Source organism: Patella vulgata, chromosome 6 (genome assembly GCF_932274485.2).
Source record: "Patella vulgata chromosome 6, xgPatVulg1.2, whole genome shotgun sequence".
Taxonomy (NCBI): domain Eukaryota; kingdom Metazoa; phylum Mollusca; class Gastropoda; family Patellidae; genus Patella; species Patella vulgata.
Genome location: NC_065884.2, coordinates 58,685,551 through 58,705,413, shown reverse-complemented (window position 1 = coordinate 58,705,413; position 19,863 = coordinate 58,685,551). Strand labels below are relative to the sequence as shown.

The window sequence follows — 19,863 nt, the reverse complement described above, 5'->3', positions numbered from 1 at the left end:
ATTTTGAACGAGTTCATAAAACAAATTTATTATTTTCATTTCACTGTATGGTCTGAAATCAATAAGGAAATATCTCAGGGACATCAAATTCCGCAATGCCCCTTATTAAATGACTTCAGATTGCAAAATTTGGATCAAATGCAATCTATTGTATGCACTACTGTGACCCCTTCAATGACAAAAAGTGTAAATCTGAACTCATATAATTATTATATAACACAAAAACTCAGTGTTACTGGTTAGAATACACCCACTTCTTCATAAATCCTTGCCAATATTTCAACAACCATTGAAAAATTTAGACATTTATATTCTTCTTTCTGTAGTGTTTATTTCAGACACATCACAATCACATTTGTCAATAAAAAGAAGGAAATGAGGTTTAACATGTACTTGACAAAAACTAGGTCATTTCGAGACTTACACATGGTACAATATTTCAATGATTCCCTTGCACATTGGGGTCTCTAGCAGTGTGACGAAACTTGAGGACCCAGACAAAATCCACAAGGTAGGAAAATGAAATGAAATGGGGTTTAATGTTCTGCTCCTGTACTGGGCTAATGAAGACGGGTATACGCCATACAGTGTGCTATGAGGGAAATTTTGCCCGGACAGTGGCACTACGGCCTACTCTTATATATCGAATTCCAACTGTCGAGGGATCTTTTATGTGTACGCCAATGTGTACACGGGACTTTGCTTTTTCGTCCCATCCGAACTTCTAGACAGCTGTTCTTGTCAGGCCCTCTTTCCTGCATCACTGACAGTGACAAGGGGGAGCTATACTGGAAAATCTTGATGAACTTTCTCGGCCAATGCAGGGATCGAACACCAGACCTCCAGGCTAGAGAGCCAGCGTCTTACCCACTTAGCAACCGTGTCATGTACTAGCTTGAGATTGAAGCTATGCCACTTAACGAATATATCAAATCAAGTGAATGGAAACAAACTGACAATTAAGGGGGATGAACCATGAAAGAAAACCCACCAACCAGGCTAATGAAGACAGGTGTTGACTAGGAAATGTGCTATGAGGGAAATTTTGCACCCTAGTCTTATTTTGATTTTCACCTGTCAGACTGCCAATGCTATACAAAGTAGGTAACCACGGGAACCAGATAAACACACAAGATTGGCTAATCACCTTGTCACTATGACCTAAACACATCTAAACAATGTCCTCTCCCTATACTTTCGGCTATCAAAAAGTTTCAAAATGATCCAAATGCTCTAAAACAGTAATTATTAGCCGCCCATGAATTAGCCATCAGAAAGTTTCAAAATGACCTAAACACGCTAACAAAATCATTATAAGTCTAGTCTTTTTTCAAAATTTCTATGAAGGTTCTACCTAAGATCTTAGATAAGATTGATTTATGATTAATCTGGGCTATTTAATAATACTCATAAACCATTGATTAAAAGGCTTGGACTAATAACCCAACATTATTACTCACTGACTTATAGTAAGAGCTTTGTGTGTGTGTGCACGAATGACTAAATCAGTTAATTCAGACACAAGGCCACTAAAGTATATTAGTAATATTACATACATGTGGGCCTGCATGTACAAAACACATTAGACTAATATAACAAGTTTCACAACAGCTTACATGTACATGCATAACCAGGGGTCGATCCACGAATTTAAAATAAGTGAACCATCAATGACATTAAAGTAATGTCATGATACGTCATTTGCATTTTTCCCTAAAATATCAAATTTCTCACAGCTTAGATCAAACTAATATAATACCCAGAATGATTATTTAACATTTAAAGATACATTATGCAAGAGCTAAATCTGTCTATTGCAGATCTTTCTTTAGGCTTGAAATGTTATCTAAATTGTTAATTAGACATAATTTAACTTATCCAGACCATAATCAACTCTCGATGCCATTGCTAGCCTGTGATATTTAGCAGATTGGAATACAATTTGTGGAGGATGATTAAACGTAAAAATTGATAATCTAGACTTTGATTTTTATTGTACCGACTTTAATAATGCTGATCGATGCTAGCCTAAAATTCAAAAGCTAATATCTCGGTTCAGAGAGGAGCAATTTGACTTTACAGCATTCTATTTACATTATCTAGTTTTTAACTATTTTGGCAAGAACTGTCAATTCTTTATCTAATCTTCCATAATGTCCCTTTAATTACGCTTGGATTCAATCAGATTTTAAATTGGCTAGCTTAAACATGCATTATGCAAGGGCAAAATCTGCTTATTACAAGTGTTTCTTTAGGCCTGAAATGTTATCTAAATTATCAATAAGACATTATTTAACTTATACAGACCATAATAAATGAAATGAAATGGGGTTTAAAGTCCTACTGTTCTGCTCCTATACTGGAAACCATAATAAATTGTCGATGTCAAGGCTAGCCTTCGGTGTTGGCTGGATTAGATTCCTATATGCCGCTTAACGGCCATTGATAATCAAATCAAAACAGTGGATAATCAAGACTATGCTGTTTATATTAATGATTTTAGTAATGATGACCGAGACTATGCGAAAATTTGACCCGCTTCGTTCTCGGCTCATAGTGGATCAATTTGACTGAAATTTTCAGCAAATTACCTTTACACTATCTAGTTTTTAACTATTATAGCGAGAACTGCCATCTCTTTATCTTATCTCCCATAATGTATCTTTAATTACATAGGGAGCAGCATATACGGATGAAATTTAAATTCCACATATCTTTGTGAATACTAAATGGAATTAAACCATTTTTGGACTGATAATCTTATTGGAGATTAAATGAACTAAATCTTGATAATTTTCCATAACATTTGAAATTAAAAATATGATTCAGAATTCAATATTGGTCCTTGATGTTGTTATCTTGCCTTGACAATATGGGATCCTAATATCCAATATTTAAGACACAATGAACATCTTAAAATCAGTACACGAATCGTGTACTCTGTAGTTTCTGGTACCAGTTGTAATCAACAAAGCAAAACATATCCTATAAAACAATGCGGAAGTAATTAGTAACGGCTGATTCATTAACTACAAAATAATAATTTTAAAAATGTGTGGAATGGACTAAGCAGACATTAACAACTTTCATTCAAATTTCACCAACCCTAATTGATAAGAAATTACAATAAATATTTTAAAAATTGAATATTATCACTTTATATACATTACATTCATATTACATGAATTGGGTTATAGTCACATTTAATGCCCTTAAACTTTCTCAATATTGTAATATTGTAGACATTAATGTAAAATAACCCTTGGCAGTTGGAATTCTGATATACGAGTAGGCCTTCACATTTCTGTCCAGGCAACATGTCCTCATAGCACACTGTATGGTAGGACATTGTCATTAAACCCCATTTCATATCATTTTTACTTTGTGATAGTATTTAGAAGCTGGGTGTTTGTAAAGCTTGTAATTAATGCTGATGTATACAATAAATATTTCATAAAATATCAGTGAATTATATCTAATTAATGTGTATATGGCAATTACAGGGCTTTTGATTCGGACATAATTAATAATAATAACTTAACAGGAGAGAGAGAGAGAGAGAGAGAGAGTTTAACCTTTCAATAATTATCTTGCACTTCTTAAAGGTCTTATTAGCAGAGGGAGGAAACCAGATAACCTGGAGAAACCCTGTGAAGTTGGACAAGTGACCCTACTCCTTGTCACGTACAAACTGGGAATCAAAACCAAGCCACTTGACTCAATAACAGTCCTTATGATCTAATGCTCACATATTAATCATATCGGCCACCCATCCTCCGAAATAAGTTACAAGCTATTGAGACCATGCTGTAGCTAAAATCCTAGCCACTGATCATTAAATGATAGCATGTGTGGTCTAACATGTAATTTAGCTACAATTCATGTTTGGATGCAATTTGCAGCTGAGTAGGTTGTTTAAACTTGGCTTGTTTAACAAAGCAAATGGAAATTACCCTTCGATAATCAGCCCCAACAATCAGGAAAAATATAGGCCACTGTTGGCTGTGCAAGCTGTATGTCTCACAATAATTTTCTGTACCTGTAGGCTTATCCTGTCAAATGCCAATCAATAGTATTTTCTTGATATTCTCTCAATCCCAAAATAATTCAAAGCTCTTGTAAAACATTCTTTTATTAAGCTAAATCAGCATTCTACTCTAAAGGGAGAGAGAGAGATTGATGTTAACGTCCACTCGACACAACTTATGTCATTTTGGGACTAACACATGGTTGAATTTTATTTCAATAATTTGCTTGTGCACAGTGATCTTAAGCTATCGGAGGGAACCAGGAGTCAATGACAGACCTTATGATGTAACGCGGACACATTATACCATTCGACCACCATACTAAACCTCCCACTCCCGTCACTCTGTATTCTAAGTGAAACAATGTCAAAATATATTTATTAATCTATGCTAAATTAAAAAATAAATTTTAAAAGACAGAATTCCAGCTGACGAAACATACACCCAGGGCAGATTAGTCATCCTGACAAACTTCAAAGGTTGTAAAATTATGATTCAATTTAGGTAAATGAAAAGCAAAATCATTATATTGTACAAATATCACTTGTGCATTGAAAAGGTACTATAACATAATCAAAGGCAAGAACTCTATAAATAACTCTAGAAATTGTTGAAATGTAATAGGATTCATCATTTCACTAATGTAAGCATGCATTAATTTCAAACACATCACATGATCAGTAGTCGATCACTTTTGTTGACAAGGAGAGAGAAATGGGGTTTAGCATCTACTAGATCGACACAAACTAGATAATTTCGGTACTAACATATGGTTCAATTTCGTTTCAATAATTTGCTTACGGAAAATACAGAGGTTAGACAGCCAACCTTAGTCCTTGTCACATACAAGCACAGAATCCAAACCACATCACTTGACTTAATGATAAACCTGAAAATCTAAAGCGCGTGCTTTAAACCATTCAGCCACCCAACCCCCCTTTTGTTGATAGAAAATTCACAAGATTTTACAAAGTGAACATCATTGACATTCATAGGATTCTTCATTTCATTAAAGTAGCTAAATTTCTTAACTCAATATCAATACGCAATAAATAGTATCGGTGTAGACTGGAATAACCAGACGCTAGAGATTGCCATTCGATTGAGACTTCTGGCTACTTCGCCGAACATAACTGATTTAAAATTAGAGTAAAAACGGAAACAATTGAATGTTAATCAGTTTATATACATTCATATTACATTATTATATGCGTTGCGACCGATTTGTGTCAATTTCTAGGTCCCAAATATTAGTGATTTAGCTCCTTTAATATACAAAACAATATTTCAAACAGATAAAATGATAAATTTTGTCATAACACCATTTGGCAAGATTCTACAAAATGAACAAGGCTTCATAACACTACAAACCAATCAAGCGCAGTCATTATTAGAAATCACTGAAATTCAAAAGGAGTCTTTGTATCACTAATTCAAACAACAAATATTTAACAACCCCATGGATTAACAGCTGATTCCACTGACAAACGAACTGTCAACAAGAAATGAAATGGGGTTAAAGGGGAAGACCAACGATTTTCAATAAGGTTTCGAACCAACTACGTCACTTCCGGTATTAATAAAAATTAATTTCTCGCTTACAAATTATTTTTTGCATATGTTATAGGAGGGATTATTTCTAAATATATATTTATTATTTATGGAAACCTTATTGAAAATCATTGGTCTTCCCCTTTAAAAGTTCTACTATTCTGCTCCGACTGTGATAAATGAAGATGGGCATACGCCATGCAGTGATTCATGTGGGAAATTTTGCCCAGACAGCAGCACTATGGCCTACTCTAGTACTCTTATATTGAATTCCAACTATCCAAGGGACCTTTTATGTGCATGCCAATATGTTCATAGGACTTCAGTTTTTCGTCCCATCTGAACGAATATTGTCCCTTGTCAGGCGCTATATCCTATACCACTGACAAGGAGGAACCACGCCCGAAAATGAATATTCTTGGCCAACTTCGGGATCGAACGCAGAACCAACGTCTCACTCCATGAGGCACAAGACGAGAAGAAAGAGAAGAAGAAAAAGAAGACCTTGTATGGCAAAATGTTTGGAAAATCAATGCAGAGTGTCTATCTATAGAGTGTTCACAAGAAATAGGTCACCAGTATGCTATGTGCTCATGTGACATGTTTCCTTGTATTAACTATTGTTTGTCTATTATGATAAGTTCCTGAGATTAAAACATGCAATGTCACCCAGTGCATCAATGTGTCCAGGTAAATCTATTTACAGTATCCATTATAACAACTAAAAAATGAAATAAAATGAGTTTTAATGTCCTCCTTCTCTACACTGAAAACTGACAAAAACAATAATCCCTCCCAGTGTATCCATTTAACCATTATAACAATGAAATAAAATGGGGTGTAACGTCCTCCTTTTCTGCAATGACTGGGCTAAACCTGAGAAAAACAATAATGTCCCCCAAGTGTATCCACTTAACCAATATACCAATGAAATAAAATGTGGTGTAATGTCCTCCTTTTCTGTGCCGTCTAGGCTAAAACTGAGAAAAACATGCAATGTTTCGATGTACAACTGTATCTAGGTAAATCCATATATCCATAATAACAGCTAAGAGATGTAATGAAATGGGGTTTAACGCCCTCCTTTTTAGTATGGACAGGACTAAAACTGAGAAAAACAATATTGTTCAGGCCAAGTGTATGAATGTATAGGTACATTGTAAATCCATTTATCCATTATAACATGGAGGAAAACAATAATAAGTTTGTTGAATAAACAAGGAAGACCATGTTTAAAGCTTGTTTAAACTGTAAACAGCTGTTGATAACCATTCATTCTATTTTAACATCTACTTTCTGTTTATATAATCATCATGAGTAATCATTTTTATTCATATTCTAGTTAGTGAAAGGAAATAAGGGAAATTTTGCCTTAACAACAGCACTATGGCCTATACCAGCACTTTTATTTAAAATTCCAACTTTCAAGGGTTCTTTTATGTGCACGGCAAAGCTTACATGGAACCTCGGTCATTCATACTATCCAAACAACCAGATACTGACTTTGCCAGGCCCTCTGGTCACTGACAAAGGGAAACCACACCGGAAAATCCTGAGAGACTTTCTTGGTCAACACACTGAGCGAACCCGAGACCTCACTGAGCCACCAGGGGTCCCCATACATTTTATTCTAGTAATTGTCTTATTTTATTTACAGTTTAAAAGTAAAATCTGCATGCCCACCATGCAACCCACATTACACAATGAATTGTAATTCGTAAAATAGGGTGTATTTAACTCCTACAATTTGGAGAATAATCATGATCTTGAAGTAGAAATCTTCTTCATAGAGAGTGGTAATTTTCAATTCATAAAGGTATTGGTAAGTTCATTATGAATCCTGTTAAAGATAGCTTGGTCGCCGGGGAGACATTCCTCACAGGGTCAATCACTTTGAATTGCACATGACGTTAGTTTTGGACCAAACCCGAATTTTTTGACCAAACCCAACCGTAACCCTAACCCTAGCACGTGGTAGCAAATTTGGTACCGGGTACATTATAAATTCTTATACCATAATTATTACGTGTAACGTTTTCTTTCCACAATAATATCACAAATCTATTATGAATGCTTTTAAATGTGAGGAAATATGACTAGGCTATTTTGATCATAAATCATGATCGTACAATAAACCTGTTTTAGTTCTGCCAGACAAGTGTGTGTATAAAACCCAGAATTACAGGAATAAGAGGAATTGTACTTAACGAAGTTTGAATTTGAGCCGGGCTTGTCCCATGTTCCTAAATCAACGACCACAAATTTTATAACATCTAGATGTTGCTACACTGCTATGTTATCTCCCTTTAAAATACCACAGACACGTGAACAGTAGCGTCCAATCAGAGGTTCTGACACGAACACACTCAAATTAAACATGGCGACCTCCATGGAGGCCTTAACCCTGAACGAACCTTGAACTTTGAAACGCTATTATCACAGGTAGACATTTTAGCTAGATAGCTGGAGACTTGGTATTTGCGATATCAAGGAATCTGATAGGTTCTCAAGTTAGGTCAGCTCCCAATGGAAATTTGAGCCGAAATATGCGAGGTATTACGTTAAGTGCTTGATAAAATGTACAGAGTTAAAGCGAGATCAAGCCTTCTGTTGAAGATGGGTTTGTCCATGACAGATACCTAATTCCCAGACTTGAAAATGGGTTCTAAATGCCATGTGGGTTGTTTTACACAGGACCTCATCTTTTCTGTCCCATCCATTCAACTAGACACTCTTCCTTGCCAGACTCTCTTTTCTACAACACAGACATGGGGAAACCAAACAGGAAAATCCCAAGGAATCTTTTCAGGCAACAATGGGATTGAATCAAAGAACTCCTAATTGGCAGACTGTTCCATATTGACTGACATCTCAAACATGTCACTTACTGACGTCACCTACTAGTACTACATAATTCAAGTTAGTAAAAGTATCGGACTGCTTTCCTTAGGAACAACCTGCAATATCAACAGAGGCTGGATTTTCTGTCAATAATACAAACTCAACTAATGGATTAATTTCAACTACATCTGGGCAGTAAATCATACCAATACACAAAAGGCACAGTCATTACCGTAGTATAATAAAAAAAAGTATTATGAATATTAGTAAGAACTACGTGTATATAATAATATTAATAGTCTATTTATACTGCGCAATATTCATGCATGAGCATGCTCAAAGTGCAGTTCAAAAATGATCACAACTGTCATAAAGTGAATGCTTTCTTGAACAAAAAGGTTTTAAGTCTGGATCTAAACACAGCAATATCTGGAGAGTTCTTTATTTCCAGTGCAGATCATTCTGCCCATATATATTTTGATATATACATGTACATACAGTCTAGTCAGAAATGTCAAAATATCTCCCTAGCCATTTTTATGGCTATATTGAGGACTGTGGGTTAGAGGAGGAAGATAGAAAGAACAGTAAGGCTCTGTATTATTCATAAATTCATTCTTAATACATTCCTTTTCGACTGTCATCCGACAAAACCAACAGACATTTTAAAATCAATTTATTTTTGACCCAAATCCAAGAGGTTTAGTCATTTTGATTGATACCTTTCCAACTACTTATTCCAAAGCTTTCTACAAATTTGTATGATGTAGATTGTGGCAAAAACAATATTATTTGATTTGGGGTATCAACCCAAAAGTTAGGAATGTAGATATGTAGTAAGTCTAGAATATTTTTGAACAACTTTGGACATAGAAAGATCAATCATTCACATTTTAAAAGGTGTATATAAGAAATTGAGTAGCCTATAATCTTCCAAAGATCAGAAGAAAATGTCAAAAAACAGGGCCGTATCTGTCCTCTGGTCACATCAGCCATCACAATAGCTATCAAAACAGCTAGGGAATGAGTCAGACATCATTGACTATAATAGTGGTCAAGTCCAAGGTGAGGCTGATGCAGTCGGTACATCATACTTGTGCCCATAAATATCTATTCAGTATTTTTGTGCTACTTATTAACTACCGATCCCCTATGCTCTACTCTGGAAGGGGAGGGCCCCTAAATTAGTCTTGCTCCAACACATATAAATCATATCGCCGGCCCTGGCTCGTGGTACCCAGGTACTGTACATACCATTCTGATTAAAATACACATCTATATTTCGTTTCTTTTTTTTTTACACTTTGGATGACCTCTACTACATGAAGATCTGACCAGTTGTAGTGGGAGGTTGCATCTGGGGTCATACGAGCAGCTTTTGACCCAATGACGTCAGACATTTGATTACGTGCAGCGCATGCCAAGAACTCGCTGCAACAGACCGTTTCATTGGATAATCAATCACATCACCCAGAACAAGGGTTATATAACAACTTTTCCGGATCCTAGTGTAGTAAAGACAAGTAAAATGAAATTTTGAACTATAAACAACAAAACGAAATAGGATCTGTGTTTTAATCAGATTGTGGACATTCATGTATTTGGGAATCAGATGAATGGGGATGCAATCAAGTTGTGTCAGATATTTAAGAGGAGTGTTAGATCAATGGAATGTTCCCATATAAATGTTCATGTTTTATGGCGATTCAGTTGCTTCTGTTCCTTAGAGACAGGCTTTTCTGGTCTTTGCATTTAACTGATCTGTTGTTATTTTGATAAATTTGATTTGCACTGGCTATAGTATAGACTAGCAGGATACCTGGCTTCGCCCGGGGCCCAAATTTGATGGCCTATATCATTCACAGGGTCATGCTGGTTAATTTGATACCACATGTGGGGGTGGCGTGTGACGACTAAGCGCGATTCACCCGGGACTTAGGTGAAATTCTCCTGAGGCCCAAATTCGATGGCCTAAAACATTCTCGAGGTCATGCTGGTAAATTTAAGACCACATATGTGAGGGTGGAGCGTGACAAGCATGATGGGCAAACATCCACAGATACATAAACACACACACAGACATCTTTGATTTTATTTATATATAGAATAGATAGACTAGGCCTACTTGCCTTTCGCGCCCCATGAAATATTGTAAAAAATAAGCTACTGAATCGTTGTACCTCAATACCGGTTACTAACAACCAAAAGCTGTAGAAATATAAAACTACTGGTATGGACTGACTGAGCCATTAGACTATAGACACAGCCCAGTACATAATAGTCATAAAGACATTTACATACATCCAATATTTATCAAGTGGCCTGTGGGTGTCAAAACGTTCACAAAATTACCTTCAGACTGGACGAAAATGGGACTTTCTTCGGTAGTAGCCATCCCAAACTGTAGCTAAACAGTTCCTGGTTGTTGTACCGCCATTAAAACTGGAAAAGGGATTACTAAATAATGTATTATAAGACAAAATATGCGGAGTTGGGTTGGTTCTTGATTCTAGTGAACTTGGCTCTCGTTTTTCCAGTGTCTTTTTTCCATTGGATTTTACGTCTGGAAAATCACGACTAAAGCGATACCCTTTATAAAATTCCAAGAATAACGAAATTTCCTGATTGGAACTGTCTCTAATGCGTAGTTTCCCAAAATCATGAAATGATATGTTGATATTTCCAATAATCTTTGCACTTTTTGACAAATATTTATAATATTTCCTGCCCTGTGGCAACTGGCTGAGTGACTGTGAATGTTATTATCCGATCCATTGACCCACGGAGCTAAAAATAGAAAAATAAACGCAGTTACCTCCCTTTAGTTACTACTCGTCCATTGAAATAAAACGGCATTGGAGGCAGACCACTTTATTGTCTGCGATATCACCTCGGTGGAAGCGGACGTAAAACACAACTAACAACTAACTAAGACCACTTTAAATTTCACCGCCTGTTTAGCCAGCCACTAATGTAGTTTCTTCATACACTATTATTTAATTGTATTTTATGCTGAAATTATAAATGGGAATGTTATTTTGCACCCAGAAATAGTTATTTTTAATATTTCAGGGATTTATAATACTTTGTTTTGTTTTTTTAAATTGATGTCCCTGAGAAATGAAATGGGGTTTAACGTCCTACTTTTCTGCTCCGAACTGGGCTAATGAAGACCGGATGTCCCATACAATCCTTTACCTTTATATGGCAGGGGTAGGGATCGTGTGGATGGCCGAATGGTTAGTGCGTGAACGCTTTATCATAAGGTCTGTCATTAAGTCAAGTGGAATGGTTTATGTGATGATTTTTTAATATGTGGCACTTACAGAACAATAAAATATTAAATAATCACCTTTTCAGATACAATTTATGCTATGAACGCTGTCATGCATAACTGCTTTTCCCACTTCATTTTATCAGGAATTTGATGTAAAGATAAAAACAACTTGCTTCCACAAAATAATTACACTACAAATTTAAATAATATACCTCTGAATTGGGTTAATGTTGCTGTTGTGTAGATTAACTCGTTATTCAAAATGTTTTTCACCGCATAAGATGTATTTTTATACATAGAATTTAATCAATCCGAATATTTTTCCATTAATGTCATGTTTCAGTAGAATGAGAAGTAAAGCTGGATCAAATGCTTTTGAGAAATCGACGAAGTACAAAAATAGAGGTTTCTTGTGAGGATGAAAGCATAATCCATATTTCTACGGCCCACTTGGAATCCACTATGCACTAGGCTAAGCAGGTTATTTGATTCAGTATATTTATATATAAATACATTTCGATTATTTATAATAAAGGTTTTTGCTCAAGCACAGTATAGATATTAACGTCCCCCTTCTTGTGTATTGGATCAATTCATGATTCACGCCAATGATTAGGAAAACTACCTGATTCAAGAATTAAATAAAAGTTATTTTATACAAATCAATCATATTCATGCATGATATAAGAAGCATCTCATTGAAAATTAGTAATTTGATTGGATAATTTTAGATTGATTTTAGTGCTTAGCCAATCAAAATTGAAGTATCTACTAAAATTTGGATTTTATCTTTAGTTAAAATTTCGTGAAACAGGGCCCAGGTCCACAAGATTTGAATCATTTTTTTTTAAAAATGTGTTAAAATCTGTAGCCTCTATCGCTTCACAAGGTTTTTGGCAAAGGAAGATAACTCCTGAATGGAAGGTTGGTAACAAATATCAATAGGTATAGGGCATTGTGGGGGCCCTGGAGCCTTGAGCATGTGGGGGGGCCCCCGACCTAACACAAGTGACTAGAACCCAATCTGATTAAAACACAGAAATATTTCGTTTCGTTTTTTATAGTTCAAAATTTCGTTTTATTTGTCTGTACTTCATGTAGTGTAGGCCATCGAAAGTATAAAAATATCGAAACGAAATACAGATCTGGGCCCTTAGTCACGAAAACTTAAACTAAGTTACAATATAATTTTAAGAAATACTGCAACTTCATTGGATATATGCAAATTGATTTTACTGGTCAGCCAATCGAATTGCAGTATTTCTTAAAATTTCGATTGTATCTTAGTTCAAGAATAAGGGCCCTGTATTTTAATCAGATTGACTAGAACTTAGGCATTATTCCACACATGAATGTAACTACATAAAACCTAATTTGAAGTCGGTCAGTGATAAATAAGGACCTTTAGTCATATCTGCGATGGTCATAAGGACATTAGTAACAGAGAGAGAGAGAGAGAGAGAGAGATGGGGTTTTAGTCCACTCGACACAAACTAGGTCATTTTGGGACGAACACATGGTTATTTCAATACTTCGCTTGTGTGTTGGGGTCTTTAGCAGTGCTAAGAAACCAGAGGACCTGGAGAAAATCCACGATTGGACAGGTGCATTAGTAACATTCCTTAGTTGATTTTTGATGAACTAGGCTGACACCGATTTAAAAGCGTTTTATTGGAACCAAAACGCGACATATCGTAAGTAATGTAGTCTATACATAAACTACACATATTATACACACCAAATTATCACATAATTATAGTCTAGGGCAGTGATTCTCAACCAGTATGCCATGGAATTTTGAACAGCACACTAAGAAAATGCGACAAACCACATCCCAATTGAGTTATCACTGGTGTCTTCTTATAAGTTCTTAGCTGTGTTTTTCTTTATTTATTTTGAGTCATTCTATGTGTCTATGACTAGTCTCTGTCTACGGGTGAGCGCCGTCTGACTTGACATGTTTTTATTTTGCAAAATTCAAATATTTTTCATATATATTTAGCCAGGTGTGCCGCTATTTTTTCATGTGTTCCGTTGGCAAAAAAAAAGAGTCCAGAAACCAATGTTCCTCAATTCATCTCCAACAAAATAAGGAAAAAATATGTTTGGAGATTGCCAATGATATTTTTGGCAGATTCTGCTATCAAAACTCGATTATAAATGGGTTCAAAGTACTTCAAAGTTACCTTGACTCCACCTCCAACTAGCACAGCAAGTTGTAACCAAAATATTACCGCTAAAAAGAGGATTTTTATGCATTTTCTCGATACACTTTTCCCGTTAGATACCCCCCCCCCCCCAAAAAAAAAAACAGCGGCTGCCAGGCAGGATACTCCCACATTTTGCAAGAGATGGGTAGAGAACAAGCTAAACAAAAAGCGATTTTTGTACAATCCGGGGCCATAATTCAGGAAGTTACAATCCGATATGCACTAATATCAACAGGAACCAAGATCTTTCGGTTATAAACTTACATTTCAAGTTTCATCAAAATCAGAAGAAAATTGTGACCTCTAGAGGGTCCACAACTTTGACCTACCATATTTTTACCCTATTTGAAAACGAGGGGCAGCCATTTTGTCTGTCAGTTTTGGGCCGATTTGCATGAAATTCGAACTCAACTTTCCTTAGGGTGTAACGGTGATATACTAAAACGTGTTTTTTAAATCTGATAAAAATTATGACCTCCATAGGGTCCACAAGCTAAAAACGCGATTTTTCGTACAATCAGGGGCCATAATTCAGGTAGTTATGGTCTGATATGCTTGAATATCGAACGGAACCAAGATCTTTGGGTTATAAACTTACATTTCAAGTTTCATCAAAATACATGTAGGATTAAAATTGTGACCTGTATAGGGTCCACAAGCTAAAAATGCTATTTTCCGTACAATCAGGAGCCATAATTCATGAAGTTGTGATCCGATACATGCCAATATCGAAAGTTGGAGATAAACCTATATTTCAAGTTTCGTCAAAATCGGATAAGGATTGTGACCTGTAGAGTGTCCACAAACAAATTGTGGACGGACGTCCAGATGGACAGGGACGACGACAATATACGTCCACATGAAAATGTGGGCGTATAAAAACAGAAACAGGATACCATACGACAGGACGAAGTGGCATCGCCAGATTACACCCAAATTCTTGGATGTCAACTGCGATCTTTCAGGAATTTGAAAATCCTTGGTCACATCGCTTTTCCCATTACTAAGATTCTTTTGTGCCTCCCCCCGATGTCGGAGGCCCTGGGGTCTGGGCTCCACCATGTCCTGTTGTTAATCCGGCCCGGGTATAAGCTTCACCCTCTTGTGAAGTCAATGTTTCACATCAAATTTGAAAAAGATCTGTTTAGAAATGAAGAATTTATCGCATTCACATGGTGTTGGTGTTTGGAAAAGGGGGCATAACACTGATTATCGAAAGGGTTTGTCCTGTCATGACCCCAAGGTTTCAAATCAAATTTGAAGGGGGCATAACTCAAGAATGGAATGTCTGATGCACAGCAACATCAAACTCATCCGAGATCTTTTCAGTGACGTGCCAGGGCCTCTGAAGTAGGGTAGGCAGACCAAACTTAGATACCTTTTTGCGAACTAAGCGACCTACGAATAAAGAAAAACAAGCATCAAAAGTTCCAAGAGTTAACGTTCACAGCCCAAAAAATTAGACGATCATGATTTGAACACCGGTCGTGGCACAGGTGTAAAAAGTTTACTTTAAGGAGCTAAATTGGTAATATTTGGGACCTAGAAATTGACACAAATGGCAATCTCTAGTGTCTGGTTATTCCAGTCTACACCAATAGTATTTATTGAGCATACTCTCCAGATAAGAATATGGCATCATCGTTTCACAATGCTGAAACGCATTATGGTACACGAATCGTGTACCAATGGTAAAATGTTTATTTTGTCTTAAATATCGGATATCATAAGCCCATCTTGTCCTGGTAAGATCACAACATCAATGTTTATTTAAATTGACAAATAATTTGTTTTTCAATGTCTTTGGATGATACTGAGTTAGAGACTTGCTACTACTTTAAGAGCGGCCAAGGATGTTACTGGGACAGAATAAATGTCAACAGGGCTAGATCTATTTGTTAAGGCCAACTCAATTTTCGTCAAGGTCGCTAAGATGTAAAAAAGGTATGCAAGATTGTATGTTAGGGTTATGGTAAGCGTTATGGCTAGGTCCAGGGTTAGTGTCATGTATGACAATATCTTTGTTAAATAAAGATAGTTTACAATATAGTTTGCGGTGGATGTACCAAAGAATTTATACCTCAACTAGCAGGATACCTGGCTTCGCTCGGGGGTCATAACTCCGAAACCGGAAGTGGTAGACTAACGCCACCTGGCCTATGTTACTCCCCGGTTTGAGCTACCCCTATACCCCAAATTTCAGACTCGGGGCAGACCTGGTGTAGCCCTCAACCCCGAACAGACAAACGACAGTCACAAATATTAGTATACTAGCAGGATACCCGGCTTCGCTCGGGGGTCATAATTCCGAAACCGAAAGTGGTAGACTAACGCCATCTGGCCTATGTTACTCCCCGGTCCGAGCTACCCCATACCCCAAATTTCTGACTCGGGGCAGACCTAGTGTAGCCGCCAGCCCCGAACAGACAGACAGATACCCGGCTTTGCTCGGGGTCATAACTCCGAAACCGGAAGTGGTAGACTAACGCCACCTGGCCTATGTTACTCCCCGGTCCGAGCTACCCCTATACCCCAAATTTCAGACTCGGGGCAGACCTAGTGTAGCTGCCAACCCCGAACAGACCGGCTTCGCTCGGGGGTCGTAACTCCGAAACCGGAAGTGGTAGACTAACGCCACCTGGCCTATGTTACTCCCCGGGCTGAGCTACCCCTATACCCCAAATTTCAGACTCGGGGCAGGCCTAGTGTAGCCGCCAACCCCGAACAGACAGACTTCGCTCGGGGGTCAGAACTCCGAAACCGGAAGTGGTAGACTAACGCCACCTGGCCTATGCTACTCCCCGGTCCGAGCTACCCCTATACCCCAAATTTCAGACTCGGGGCAGACCCAGTGTAGCCGCCAACCGCGAACAGACCAGCTTCGCTCGGGAGTCATAACTGCGAAACCGGAAGTGGTAGACTAACGCCACATGGCCTATGTTACTCCCCGGTCCGAGCTAACCCTATACCCCAAATTTCAGACTCGGGGCAGACCTAGTGTAGCCGCCAACCCCGAACAGACAGACAGACAGACAAACAACAGTCACAAATATATATATAGATAGAAGATAAATATAGTATATATGTTATTGTTGTTTATTAAAGTTTGACAACTGATGAACATGTTTTTAGATTATGGTAATAAAGTTTGATTTATAAACATTTGATTTTATTATTTATTTATAAGATGTATGATAGTTGATATTTGCTACGGTTGAGTAACTCACATGTCTGGTTGCAGGTATGATTGCATTGAATGCATGTGGGCTGCCTGTTTTGATGTCGTGATATGATTGGTTGCGAGTGAAACTGTAGTTTACATGGTAGGAGATATGAATTTATTGCACTCTAATGATGGATTTTGGGAGAATCACACATATTCATTGGTCATATCATTCATGAATCATTCGTATAGATATTTCAACTAAATGGGTGTTGGTTTGGACTGTTTATTATTTATGGTAATCTGTGTGATTAATGAGTAATAATTAGTACATTTATTTGTAGGTGTTGTTTGAATTTTGTAATGTTGATAATCATGGAAATGTAGAAATATTTTGATTATTTGTTAAACATTGTGTTATGTTTTATAGGTGACCTGTTTCTGTTTCTGATAATGTTAAAGTGCTACGGATATTATTACTCTGGTCGTTACTGTTCCAGTTATTTATTTTATGGTGATTAATAGATCTACATGAATAACTCATCAACCTTTTCATCTTGATCATCTTCTTAAATGAGAGTCAAATATTTATTGATTGCTGTTTGTGCGTTTACCACCAACTCATTGTCATCTTATCAACCTAGAAATGTGATTCGTCGTGCTGTTTTAATCAGTGATATAATGAACACATTAGAGAATAATTACATGTATATACATGTTATATTATAATTGTATTCATATTATATTAAATTAGAATGTGTTTTTGTTAATGTGAACTATAAGTACATGATCGTCAATCTGCCCCATAAAGAACCAAAGGTCCAATTTTGTGACAGTTAGGTTTAAGAATTTGGGGGAGAGGTTAAGTCCATCTGCCCCAACTGAATCACATAATTTGACAAATATTTTTTTCAAGCAGGAAAAGGGGGACCATAATGTTGTCAATGGGGCAATAGGAATATTACGACATTGATGCGAGCATTTGAGGTATTTGAGGTATATTTTTCAAAATTCGAGGGCAATTTTTCAGAAATGAGAGCACTTTTTCAGAAGAGAGGGCATATTGCCACATATACCCCTATGCCCTAGTAGGAAATTTCATTGTATTCGAGGGTTATCAAACATTTTCGTTTCTTTTGTATTTGCATTTTGCATTGCCTACCCCGCATGCCTCTGGATCTTTTGATCCTTACCATATTTCTTAAATTTCATCTAAATTCGGCAATAATTGAACGTATTTCTCATTTTGCATACAAGGCATAACTCCTGAACAAAAGGTCCAATGCGCATCAACATCAAACTCATCCATGATCTTTTGATCCTTAATAGTAAGTGCAGGGGGACTGCACAACACTTATATGTTTTCTCAAGGGGGTGGGGGTGTATTTTAAGGGGAAATTTCAGTCTGATCTTTCCAAAATTCAAACTCATCCTTGATTGTTGTTAAGTGAACATATATTTGAACAGTATTTTAAATTGAATTATAAAAATTGTGACATCTAGAGGGCCCACAAGCTATATAGGCAGTACTTAGGCCCCTACGCGATTTTAGAACAGTGGCTAAGGCGCTGGCTCACTAAGATCCTGTGTGGTCAGGGGCGGATAGAGAAATGTTTTGCAGGAGGTTGCCTGGTTCCTGAGACAAGGTATCTTTTAAGTGTGTGGGGGGAGGGGGGAGGCTGGGCGTATATCTGGAGTAACCAGAGGTCACTTTGACAAAATATAGAAACTATGATTTTACATAAAAAAAATACTAAATACATGTACTACGCTACGTTTTAGTTTTACTGATATGCAATAAAATCAGTTCTGCGCGATTTTACAGGAAACTTTAAGGAAGCAAGATAGAAAAACAAAAACAGATCTCGACTCTGTCAAACACCATAGTAGAACCATCTGATGATAAAGCACACGACTGTGGAACTTTTCTCATAATATTTTTTATGTAGCTGAGCGGGGGGAGAGGGTACCGCCCCTGGTGGTTTCCCAGTCTCTCAAAGTTAACACCTGTCTGCATTAGTCCACACGGTGCAGAATTACAGTGGGATGTTAAAGCCCATTTCATTTTATTTTGTTCAATCATTGGCAATATAATCCAGAAGTTGGATAGCCTACGGGTCCGATATGTGCTAAAATTGAACCCATCCCAGATCCTTGGGATAAACAATTCAAGTTTCATAAAAATCAAATAAAATTGTTACCTGTTAGAATGTCCACATCAATATTTATTGTGAACAGACATTCGGACATGAGTGACGCCATAATATAATGTTAAATGAAACCACATGAACAATTATGTACTCCGGCAATGAATGTATATTGTGATGTGACAAAATATAAATGAAATGAAATGCAGTTTAACGTCCTACTGTTTTGCTCTGAACTGAGCTAATGAAGATGGGCATATACTATAATACAGTGTGCTATAAGGGAAAGTAGCCAGGAGATCTTTTACGTGCATACCAAACAGGACCTTGGTTTTCCGTCCCACCCAAACGACTAGACAGCTGTCCTTCATCGGTATACAGACAACTCATCCCAAGACAACTCATCCCAAGATAAAAGAAAACTCATCCCAAGATAAAAGAAAACTCATCCCAACTTTAAAACATGGGTCGAGATATAAGATAACTCATCCCAAGAAATATACGTGCCAGTTATATTTGTTTTAATACAATTGCTTTCTTTGAAGACTACTCAGACCATTGTGATTTTGTTATAAAAATGTGTTATCTGAATAAAATTGATTTTGTTGTTTTAATAAAATCAATATTGTTGTTTTAAATTTTAAGT

At 36.8% G+C, this 19,863-nt stretch overlaps 1 protein-coding gene across 1 annotated transcript in view; it reads right to left on the bottom strand.

Moving 5' to 3' along the window:
- LOC126824438 (uncharacterized) overlaps positions 1-11,192 on the bottom strand; it is a 31,764-nt gene extending 20,572 nt beyond the window's left edge. Inside the window, exon 1 of the mRNA XM_050553665.2 lies at positions 10,773-11,192. Within this exon, the coding sequence (XP_050409622.1) occupies positions 10,773-10,815 (43 nt within the window). The 5' untranslated portion in view covers positions 10,816-11,192. The remainder of the gene's footprint in view (positions 1-10,772) is intronic.
- Between the last annotated feature and the right edge of the window lie 8,671 nt (positions 11,193-19,863).